General features: G+C 42.6%; 1 protein-coding gene across 9 annotated transcripts in view; it reads right to left on the bottom strand.

The window, feature by feature from the left end:
* The window catches only part of RNLS (renalase, FAD dependent amine oxidase), a 345,523-nt gene that overhangs the window by 76,986 nt on the left and 256,021 nt on the right, over nucleotides 1-12,516 (bottom strand). For 3 of the 9 annotated variants that reach the window (XM_053910243.1, XM_053910242.1, XM_053910249.1), the window contains one exon: nucleotides 10,622-11,160. The exons of the other annotated variants lie outside the window; for them this stretch is intronic. In XM_053910243.1, the coding sequence (XP_053766218.1) occupies nucleotides 11,008-11,160 (153 nt within the window). In that variant the 3' untranslated portion in view covers nucleotides 10,622-11,007. Of the gene's footprint in view, nucleotides 1-10,621; nucleotides 11,161-12,516 lie in introns of those variants that run through there. 9 annotated transcript variants of the gene reach the window in all.

Raw genomic sequence — 12,516 nt, 5'->3', positions numbered from 1 at the left:
TGGCACTCAGCACCCTCAGGCTGTACTGAGGCCACCACTGACGCCTACCTTTTGTGCTTCTCCATCTCCCTAAAGAAACCTCTGTACTGTTCAACCTCAGCCCCCATTCCTTCCTCCCCGCCTTCTGCCGTCTGTCTCTGTGAATTTGACTCCGCTAGAAACCCAGCTAAGTGGGAGCCTGGATATTTCACGACTGTCTTAAGTCACTTAGCATAATATCTTCAAGTTTGCACCCATGTTGTAGTGTCGCTCGGCGTCCCCTTCCCTTTTGAGACTTCATGATATCCCGTTGTATGAACACACCACGTTTTGTTCATTCATGCCTTCATCCATCGATGGAGGCCAGTGGCTTCCACCTTTGGGCTGTTGTGACTAAGGCTGCTATGAACCCGAGTGTAGGCCTGTCTATTCCAGTCCCCGCTTTCACTTCTGGGCATATGCCCGGAAGACGGATTGCTGGGCCATGTGGTAAAATTCTATGTTGAAATTTTTGAGGACCCACCATGCCGTTTCCCACAGTGGCCGCGCCATTTGACATTCCCACGAGCAGGGCGGGAGGGTTCCAAGTTCTCCGCATCCTCGCCAACACCTGTTGGTTTCCGTTACGTTTGGCTTTTGTTTGTTTGTTTGTTGTTGATAATAGCCATCTAGTGGTTGTGAAGGGGTATCTCATTGTGCTCATTTTCTGTTTTAATCAAATGAAAGATGACAGCTTGCCCTGATTTCCGGCAGCCCAATGGGAAATTCATTCTGTCATTTGGTGGGGGTTTGCAAAGGTTGCTCTCCCTGCTTTCTAGAATCAGGCCAGCGCTTGGTGCTAGGAAATTAGAGGAGTGGTCTCTAACTCAACATCACCGCAATGCCCTGACGGCTCCCTGCCTACCCTTAGGGGCTCTTTGCTTCCAGGGAACATGTGTGGGCAGGGTTCTGGCTCTATAGGTGGTCTTGCTATCTCCTTGAAGACCTACCACCAGGTAGGTTTTCCAATCTCACCCCCAAGCTGGACCCACCTATTTTAATTATGGGAAAATTCATCAATTGGCTTTCAGGTACTCCAGATAATGTTTCTCCTTTATTAATTCTCAACTTGTTATTTCAAAGAGATTACGGAAAAATAAAGCCTATTCCCTGGAACTCACAACTCAGTTTCGATACAGTTTAACATTATGTCTTGTAAAAACGTTTATGCTATGCAAAAGAGACACATGCAAAGATAGTTATTACAATGTTTCCAGGAGTGCAAATTTATTTATTCATTTTTTTAATGTTTATTCATTTTTGAGAGACAGAGCACGAGTGGGGTAGAGGCAGAGAGAAAGAGAGAGGAAGACACACAATCCGAAACAGGTTCCAGGCTTCAAGCTGTCAGCACAGAGCCTGATGTGGGGCTCGAACTCACAGACCACTCCAAGATCATGACCCGAGCTGAGAGGTGGGACCATGAGAGGCTTAACCAACTGAGCCACCCAGGCACCCCTGTAATAGTACCAATTTAAAGCAACTCAATGTCCGTCTGTGGGGAAATGGATAAACAAACTCATATATTCATAAAATGGAAGCCTGTAAGGTAGTGAAAGTGGATGAAATAAATGTACGCAAACCAACAGAGAAAAATATTAAAAATATAACACAGAGGGGGCACAAAGTTCTAAATGACTATATACAATATGCTGTGATTTAAAAACTAAAGGAACGTTACCAGATTTTTATGAATACGTAAAGTCAAAATATAAATATATGGGAGTGTGTAAATAATTTTAAAAACAAAATAAATAATAAACAAGGTAATAAAAATTTAAATTATGGGAATAGTTTCCTTGTGACAGGAGACACTAGGTAGGAACAGAGAGATGGGACTTGTGTTTAATTTGTATTTCTTAAAAAAAAAAAAAGAAAATACCAAAAATTTAACCTTGGGTAAGAAGTTTATTTTATATTAAAGATATTATACTTTTGCTGTAAATCATTTTAAAATATTCTTTTAATAAATGGTCTGTAAACTTTTAGTCTTTTTTTCTGAGAGTTTTAAATATTTGTCTATATTTTTCCTCTTTTTTTTAGGGAGGATGCATATTTGTTTATCTTTATCCATTTAATCCATCTGGAAATTATTGTAATGCAATGTATATCCAATGAGGATATAATCACATTTGATTTCTCTTTTCCCCTTCCTTCCTCCCTCCCTCCCTCCCTCCCTCTCTTCCCTCTCCCCCCTTTCTTTTTCTTTCTTTTCTTTCTCTTTCTTTCTATGAAATAGCTAGCCAATTTCCCTCAAATCATTTGTTAAATTATTTTTCCTTTCTCATTGGTTTTGATTGCTTCCTTTATCACATTGAGTGCTATTATAACATTAATTTCATTGATTTGTGTCATTTCGAGAACCAATGGTAAACTTCTTTATTTAATTTTACAGTATGTCTTAATATCAGCTGATAAGTCCCATATTTATGACCCTCTGGCTCATAAACTATTATTTTCACCTGTTAATTTTTCTAGATGAACTTCAGAATTATTTTTTCATGTTAAAAAATTCCATTGTGATTATGTGGAATTCATAAATCAATGAGAGGAAAATGAAAAAAAAAAATAATATCCACTATTCCCCTTCATGGACATGACATATCTTCCTACTTATTTAAATCTTTAAAAATATTTGGTCAAATTTTGAGAACATTTCCTCTTATAAATTCTAGACATATCTTCTTAGAGATATTCCTTTGTATTCTATGCTTTTATAACATTTTTACTTTTCTATATTTATTTAAACATTTTTAAAGTTTATTTATTTTGACAGAGAGCGCATATGTATAGCATGGAGAGAGGCAGAGAGAGAGAGAATCCCATGTAGGCTCCATGGTGTCAGCATAGAGCCTGACGTGGGGCTTGAACCCATGGACTGAACCGTGAGATCATGACTTGAGCTGAAATCAAGAGTTGGATACTTAACCGACTGACCCCCCCCCCCCCCCCCCCGCCAGGAACTCTGACATTTTAATTTTTTAATGTTTATTTCTTTTTGAGAGAGAGACAGCATGTGAATAGGGGGCGAGGCAGACAGACAGGGAGACAGGATCTGAAGTGCGCTCCGTGCTGACAGCAGAGAGTCTGATGCGGGGCTCGAACTCACAAACCATGAGATTATGACCTGAGCTGAAGTCAGACGCTTAACCGGCTGAGCCACTCAGGCGCCCCCCCTCTACGTTTTTTTGGTTAACAAAAATATGTACAAGATACATTTGCCTTGATTATTATGGCATATAGAAAGCTACTGATCTTTGAATATTTATACTTCAGCCTCTCTAGCCACTTTCCATTAATTTCAGAAGTTAGTTCGCCTGAGTTTTCCAGGAGTATGATCATATTGATGGCACTCATAACCATTTTCCTTTCTTTCCTTATGCTTACACTTCTTTAAATATGTTCCATGCCTTAATGCATACCCTAGGAATTTCAAGATACTGATGCAAGGATCTTTTACTTCTCTCCAATTTAATGTAAATGGTTCTAGTGATTTGTTCTTAATTGTGATGTTTGTTATGGCTTTAAAATAGTCTTTATTCCTTTAAGGTAGCATGCCCCTTTTCTGAGTTTATCATAAGGCTTTACCAGTAATATATGTTAAGTTTATGACATAATTTTTCAGCACCTACTGAAATAATTATAAAGTTTTTATTATTGCAACTATTAATATGGATTATTGCATGAATGGATTTTCTAATTACAGGCACATTCTGTTAGGTCTTTTCTATACCATAGAGCTAATCTGTCAGACTGCTATTCATCCAGGATGGTCACTTTTCTCAACAGAGTGACACTTGCCAATTTTTTTTTTCTCCACAATGGTCTCTGTATCATTAACATTTTGTTTTCTGACAAGCTTTTGGTTTGCAGCAAACAGTTTGATTGTCGTCCAAAGGGTAAATAAACATGACTCATTGTAATGGTTAAAATACATTGTGCGAGTTTGAGGTTGGTGACTGTCTTACAGAAGTGAGTGGTACAATAGGTCTGACTCTTAACACCTCTAAATCAATTCCAGTAAAAGAAGACCGAGGAAATGAAAATGGAAGCCAATAAACCTTCATTGCACAATGGCAGAATTTGCTGCTACGTGTGCTTTACTTATTATTTGCACGGGGAAAGTATCACTTCTCCTGCTCTGGCACACGTTGTGCTCACACAAATGTGCCAACTACACAGGCCATTGTCCGTTACGTGGACCATTGTTAAGTGTTGTACTTCTAGAATAGTTTCTCTTGGGTTTCTTAGAATGTAGTGCTCATTTTCACTTAAACATTTTCTTCTTTTAATCTTTGAATTATTCAATAAAAATGTATTCAGGGTCTACTCTGTGCCCTATTGTGTGCTGGGTCCGGGCGAAACATTTTAGAAACTTTAGACATGATCCCTCTGGTTACAGAACTCGCTTACATATCCGTAAGATTCAAAGTTTTTTTCATGCTCATTATTTGTGCCTTGTCAGAGTTTATCAATTGTTACTTTTCTGTGTCTTTTGTTACATGTTTTAAGTACATAATACAGCTTAATTGTTGACGGTTTGAATGTTCTAGAACTAGTCATGCAGTATGTGCCAGGTAGGATTCTGGATACTGGAGATTCCAAAGTGAAGGAAAGAGACAAAAATCTTTGTCCCCATGGAGGTTACTCTATTCTTTTTTTTTTTTTAATTTTTTTCTAACGTTTATTTATTTTTGAGACAGAGAGAGACAGAGCATGAACAGGGGAGGGGCAGAGAGAGAGGGAGACACAGAGTCTGAAACAGGCTCCAGGCTCTGAGCTGTCAGCACAGAGCCCGACGCGGGGCTCGAACCCACAGACCGCGAGATCGTGACCTGAGCCAAAGTCGGCCGCTTAGCCGACTGAGCCACCCAGGCGCCCCGTGGAGGTTACTCTATTCTAATGAAATCCCAATTATGCCATCAGCACAGAGCCTGATGTGGGGCTCGAACCCACAAACCGTGAGATCATGACCTGGGCTGAAATCAAGAGTTAGACGCTTAACCGACCGAGCCACCCAAGTGCCCCACTGTGTCCTTCTTGTACGTCAAGCTCTGCTTTTGTGGCTCCCGTAGTTCGAGTGGCAAGTGGATGCTGAAGGAGTTAAGTACACATGTGATCGGGATCACCAGGATGGGAAGATGAGATTGGCTCAAGGAAAACAGGGTGCCATGTATGTTAATGAGCACGGGAAAAAGCCATAGTAGCATTTATTCATTCATTCACTCAAGAGTCAACAAAAATTTCTGAGCTAAAATGACTCTGAGCCCATACGTACAGTGGCAACTTAAATACGGTCCCTTGTGAGTTTCCATAAACACTGACGTGGCTTCCTAGCCGGGTCTAAAGTGTCTATACAACCTACAAATGCAGTGGTGTTTATGAGAGAAGATTGTCTTCCTACATCATATTTCACTAACGATAATAGTAATACTAACAGCTAAAATTTATCGAGCATTTTCTACGTGCAGGGCATATGCTAAACCCTTTACGTGTATACTCTGTAATCCTCAAGAACCCTAAAGTAGGTAAAATTAATATCTCCATTTGAGCGATGAACATCCTGAGGCTTAGACGCCTGAGAAACGGGTCCAAGATCACAGCGAGTAGGTGGTGGGTTTGAGATGTCATGGATCCACCACAATGTCATGGAACGAGCTTCAGTTTTAAACGAAGGTCAGGGACAGGAAATGACTCTGCATACTTCGCCAAACACGTTAAGAATGTGAAATAACTCTCTCCCGGTTTTCACAGTGTTTCCGAGTAAATCATCTCCAGCAGAATCCACCCCAAGCATGCAATTCTTTGCGTGCAGCCTACATAGTCACGAGGGACAAGACATTGTTCACTGCAGAGAACGCTCCCACATTTCGCACCTGCCCTACTGCTGGTAATGACCTATCCTGGTTTCTTTTCAAGGACCGCATCTGAGCGAAACACCTTTTCCCCAAGCAACAGGTGTCTGCGTACCCACTGGAGCAGAACAAGAGAAGGTGGCCCATAGCTGGTCTCAGGTAGACACCACCATTCTGCTCCACGAAGGTTTGAAGAAAGGTTTGACACTTTGAAGCTTCCGTGTTTCGTCGGGTCTCCTGTCAACACACATGGTCGCCTCACCATCAACTCTCCCAAATGCGCTATATAAATGCAGACAGAACTGGCTCTCACCCGAGCCTGGGGGCACCAGGAGGATCTGCCTGTCCTCTTCCTCCCCGTCTCTTTCATCATTGCCATTATCATTTATTAAGCACTAACTGTGTGTCCAGCACTCTGCTAAGGTTTTATCTGCATTCATGCCTCACAGCAATCCTATGAAATGGCTACCTTTAACTCATTTCTCAGATGATAAAGCAGGCTGCGAGGTGGTTTAACTGCCTCAAGGTCACAAGGAGGAGCGAAGTCTGGATTAAAACATGAATCTATTTAACCCCGGAGGATGTGCTCTTAACTGCAAAGCTACACTGCTTGCCTTAAAGGATTTACAATAGGGTGTAGGATCAAGGAACAATGGACCAGATGTGTGGATCTAAGATAAGCCTGTATTTACATAAAAGTGATAGGGCTGAGATTTAGAGGTTCTTAATCTGGGGTCCATAGACCTCTGGGTGGCTAAAAATAGACTGTGGCGGCCTCGTCACCCTCTAGAACAGGAGGCAGCGGTTTTTTTCCTTTTTTCTTAAAGGACCAGATCGTAACTATTTTAGGCTTTGCAGGCCATATGGTGTCTGTCGCAAACAATCATCTCTACTGTTGTAGTGCAAAGACAGCCACAGACAATATACAAACGAACTGGCAAGGCTGTGTTCCGATAAAACTTTATTTACAAAAATAGGCAGCTAGCCAGCAGGCTCTAAAATGGTGCGTGAGTTCTATGTATATATGTGCATTTTTGCTGTCCTCGGAAGATCCAAAGTTTTCCGTAGCTTCTCGTGACGATTCGAAATCCAAGAGGGCTAAGACCTGGTCTAAATGGTCTCAAGCCTCTCCGAACTCAGACATTCCAGCATTCTATGGATTCTGCATGTGTTTTAAATTAAAATTCTCTTAAAGATTCTTTCTCCCTAACAGCCTCATTTGATGCATTCTGCTGTGAACTCTTAAGCCGATTATAATCCCCCGCCCGTCGTTGAGAAGGAAACGAAGAACGGACTGCCATTTCAACTTCCCTGGCTTTCCTGGCCAGATGGTAGTAGCTGGAACACAAACACGCTCCCGACTGGAAAACGGCAGCTCGGTCCCGCACCAGCTAGCTCGACGTTTGCTCAGCCTTTTTCTTCTTCTTCCCGGAGATCACATTCTGTGTCCCACTGAGCCTTCACCACCGAAAGCACTCAGTTGTCTTGACCATATTGATAACGCAGTTTGGACTCATGCAGTCAGCCAGGTCGGCCCAGGTATGGTGTGGAGGGAGAGACGCTGTCCGATGCGTTTCACTGACACGTCTCTGCCTCTGTTCAGAGACCGGCCCCCTCCCAAGAAAACTTGGTTCTTCCTCTTAGGGTTCCCCAGCTCCGTGAGCTGCAGCATCTTATTAACTGCCTGCAATGACACCCACGGGTACCTTTACCCTGCCCGCCGCTCTGTGGGACTTGGGCGCCCCTAACTGGGATCTTTGGGTGGACCTCGCTGATTACGTTCCATTTTTGTCCAGAGTCTGGTACCCTGCTGGGCATATCTGTTCTAGCTTTTTAGCACCAAGATCCCTGAAAGCTATAGCCACTTTTAAACGCTTGCATTACCTCTGAAAATCAAAACAGTGATTGTCCCATCAACTCGAATAAGAAGCCAGATTGCTTTAAATTTGAGGGAGGAAAAAGGAGATACGTTAAAACAAGGAATCACAAATTTGCACTTATATTGCAGGTTTCTGAGCACGGCGCAAGAAGCAGGAGAGGCACAAGGGGAGAAAGGACAGAGGGCTGGAGGATGACGAACGTCGAGGCCGACAGGGGTCTGCACGCTGCTCCCCGAGTGCGCCTGCGCCCGAACTCGGCGTCGCCAGCGCGCGGCGATTTCTCATAGCCAGCGACCCCCGAAGAAGGAAATAAGCCCGCAAATGAAAATAAGGGGAACATCAGTCACTCAGCCGGGACTCGTGGAGACTTTATTCCAGGCTAGACGCGTGTATATATCACATCGGCGTTAGTGCGCGCGCTCTGAAATGAAACCCAAGAGCGCCACGTGGTGCGGCTTGTCCCTCCAGCTCGTGTTTCAGCTCGGCCTTCTGGTCGCTGTCACCTGCCAGCAGCGTGGTGCCCCGTAAACAGAAATGGGTCGCGGGCGCGTGGGTTGCTCGTGTCCTGGCAGGTCATTATGTGACCTTGGCTGGCCAAGCCCTGTGCCTTAGTTTCCTGATTTGTCACGTGTAAGAATTCCCTGCTCTGCATACTGCAGAGGGGCGTTAGGGGGGCTGGAGTGTATATATATATATATATATATATATATATATATATATATATACTTGTACTTGGACGAGTATAAAACACCAGATAAATGTGAAATTGACCTTGTTCTTTTTGCTTAGCAAGGTAGTGGGTAGGCGGGGGGTGCGGATGATGGCATTTTGCACAGAAGGCTTAGTGACTCAATGAAGTGTCCCCCCCCCTCCCCCCCAGTAATATCTGGTCTGGGATTATTACCGCGTTCTCGGTGTTTCTAGACATACTTCTCCCCTTCAGAAATGCCAGAGGTGAAAAATACTATTCCACTGCTATAATTTGTCACCCTGGCTGCCTGAGCAAGAAAGACCTGCATAGACGGTTTAGTAATTAAGCTTTTCAACACAGCATCATAAAGTTTTATTCTGGCGGAGGCTATATTTATCAGCTAACAAGTATTAAATCACCCCACTGCTCGAGCCGTTTCTCACTTAAATACGCTCCTTTCAAAACAGAGCGGCTCTCCGTGGCTGTCTTGATTTAATAAACGTTCTTGTTTGGAAATACCGTGGTGCTGTGTGGTCCTATGGGGCTGACAGACACACGCCCCGGTCACTTCTCCCAATACTGTTGACTCCTATTTCCCCGGGGGGGGGGGGGCATACTGGACACCCCAGCGATGGGTCGTTCAGGGCATCCTGGCCATCTGAGTTTTGTGGCCCTCTGGGATGGCTTCCAGATTTTTCTCTAACCATTTCAATTTCTGAAGGGAAAGAGGTGAATGAAAATAAAGAACACAAGCATTGGATAAATTTTGTTTCCTTATTTGAGCATTAGGAAATTGGTCTTTTCCTCACAGAGATGGATCTAAATGTAAGATGAGTTTTCAAAATGACTGAAATGATCCACCAACCAGGCAGGGCTGAGTCTTTTCCCATATTTGCCACAGAGTTCTCAAAACAGATGCAGCATTATTAGGCAAACATACTCAGAAGGAATTGATATTTAAAAGCCCTCAGTAATGACTTAGAAAAATCTTTTCTCCAAGTAACTCATCCCAACTTTCTAGGTCATTTTCTTTCTCTTTTCTTTGGAGGACGTGCATTCATGAGACACACATAACACTTCCTCAGGCTTCAGGACGCTCTCTGTCAAATGGCTCCAGAATTACATTCATTAAAAACAAGAGGGTTAACACATTTGAGTCTTTTCTGCTATACTTTAAGGGTAAAACCAAATTGATCAAATAGGGGCCAAAATGATTAAAGGAATCTCAATATTCTTCATCATATCACACCAGAAATCACTTAATTTCCCCTTTTCTTTCTCTGCTTTCAAAAATAAGTGACATTGACCATATGTAGGCATTTCAGTGTTTCATGAGTTGGTGGCTAAAAGGACATGTAACAACATTCCGTAGGATCACAAAGCCTGCTTTGTGCTACAACATAAGCAATTTCTGCCCATGCTTTCAATGTGGGTGTATATATGATACAAGGCATGTGAGTCTGAAACCTTCAATACCACCAAGGTAAGAAGTATTTTGTTGAACTGTTCATAGTCTGAGAGGCCGCAATAATTTCTTTCCTTGCACAATTATAAAATAGCACTCGCCATTTTGCTTTTCAAATTAGCAACAAGTAGCTTGTTTAGAAGGCCGGGGATCAGTTTCTCTCCAGCCAGTCATTGGCAGGAAGCATGTGGGTCACTGAAGCATGTGGGTGATATGCTGAACCACTAAGCTGGCAAATATTGAACTATTTTAAGTGCATCTATTTTCTAGCTCAGTAAATTTTCTTGTTGTATTAAATTCATTAAACCTGACACAGTCTAAATGCCACAGCGCATCCTGGAGAGCGTGTGAAGGTAACAGCACCAGCCATCAGAGACAGCCGAAGATAAAGATCGATATATTTTCTCTCGGTTTCTGTTTAATTGTTACATTCATATTAAGCCTGAATTTTTTTCTTTAAGGTTAGAAACTGTCGTATGACTTGGAAAGTCCAGTTGAATCTGGTTATTTTCTGAAAATGTGAAGACAGGTTTCTTTGTCAGTCGATTGCCCTCTAAACCACAATCCTGGAGATGACGACACCTGAGACCTACAGGTCAGGATCATTTAATAACTTGAGAGACACAGAAAGTACCCTCCGTTATCCACAGTTCAGGGGAATCGAGTAGTTCGGCAATCTGCAAAAACACTGAATCAAGGTCATGCTCGAAGATTGAAAATGAAGATTTGATATTAATTATTCTTTATTTGGAATTGAAATTCTCAAAAGAATCAAGGTTTTGGAACATGAGCTATTATTTTGATTCGACATCCTTTTTTTGGGGGGGGAGGGTTATTTGTTATTCTTAAACATTATTTTTTATTTTTCTTTAACAAGGAGTAATCATGGCAATTCAGAAACCCCGTGAAAGGTGTACTGTACAGAGAATCTTCATTGCAACTTGGGTTGTAACTATCAAAATTACAAAATCGATTTTATACTCCATACGAAAAATTTTCCAGTAATTTCTCTCAGCAAAATAGAAAACAAAGTAATCTCTCACAGAGAACTGTGAAACCAGAAACCCCAAGCACAGGTAGAGAATAAAGATCCAGGGGCTAAATTTGGTTCTTTAAAGCTTCTAGAACACACAGGGCAGAAGAGACGCAGCCGTCGAAGTTGGACTGGGTGAACCCATCCCCTCCACACACAAGGAAAGGTTCCCGATGAAGAGTCAACTGGCCACGAGAGTTGGCAGGAGCACTTATCACCTAAAAAAGTTAAAAACAACAACAGACAAAAGGATTGCGATTGACGTTCTCTGCCCCATTACGTGATGTCAACACTCACCCGGGGAGGAGTTCTCTACCTGCAGAAATCACGCTCTCTCTCAAGGAGCAACGGCGCACAAAACGAGGACCCCTAAACCCCTCCCCTCACCCAAGTATTTATACTGACCTTCTCAAATGTCGACATTTTCAGGTGGTTGATACACTGAACCCAAGTGTGTTGAACTTCAAAAATAGTAGGTCACGATATGCTCAATTAGTTGAAGGTACAGCATTTTTTTGATAAGGGGGGGAAGGTATTTGTGAAATCATTTACTGATTATTGGGTCCCGGCTATGTGCTAGACAAGGTAAACAGAGCAGAGATTTAAGGACTGTATCCCGAAGGACTTTCCAGCCCAGCACGGTCTGCTGGCACATAACAGTGTCTAAGGGCTAAGGCAGGGTGAGTAAGAGGGTGCTACCTTGGGGTGGGGGGGTGCCCAACCCAGCACAGCCGGATAAAGAAACCTTCAAAGGGGAGGTGACGGGTCATTTCACTTGAGTTCTGCCGGATGCATAGGAGTTTACCAGTGTAGGAAACAGGCCTTTCCAAAGAGAATGAGCAGCATGCGCAAAGACGCCATAGTCCATGGGCAAGAGAGAACAATGTGTGTTTAGGAAACTGTGGGGTTGGTCACACTGTGTGTGTGTGTGTGTGTGTGTGTGTGTGTGTGGTAGGGCTAATCAGAGGAAGGGACACGGCTGAAAGGCAAGTTAGGAGGCATTTAGTGTTTCAAAATTAAAATGTATAAAACTTATAAACACAGGTCTATTAAAAATGTAGAACTGACTTACTAATAAGCCAAAAGGGAGAGAATTAGCTGAAGTCTGGGATTTATTTTATTTTATAGAACCAGGTTTATAACATTTGAAATGGTGAGAAGGGCATAGAGGTTATTTCCTGGAGAAAAAAAATACATATTCTCAGACTTGGGATGAGTGTTGCTAATAAGCATTGAGAGCTGGGAGAGTGAGCCGGGTGGTGGGGGGTGAACACAGTCGTTTTGGACAGTGAGATGATTTGGCCCCGAAAGCACCCCAAGCCCCTAAAATGCAAATCACACAAACTTATTATAAAGGCACTCTCTGGGCGCCTGGCTGGCTCGGTTGGTAGAGGATGTGGCTCAATCTCAGGATTGTGAGTTCAAGCCCCACATCGGGGCTAGAGTTTACTCAAAAAATAAATAAATAAATAAAATCTCTTCCCCTATAAAAAAAAAAAAGGCAATCTCATTTGGGGTTGCTTCCCGGCACAACTTCAGGGGATGCCATTCACACAGACGACAACGTGGCAGTT

Source organism: Panthera pardus, unplaced genomic scaffold (assembly GCF_024362965.1).
Source record: "Panthera pardus isolate Hobbes unplaced genomic scaffold, ASM2436296v1 HiC_scaffold_22, whole genome shotgun sequence".
Classification (NCBI taxonomy): Eukaryota; Metazoa; Chordata; class Mammalia; order Carnivora; family Felidae; genus Panthera; species Panthera pardus.
Note: the sequence above shows the minus strand (reverse complement) of the source record. Positions and strands in the feature narration are given on the sequence as shown.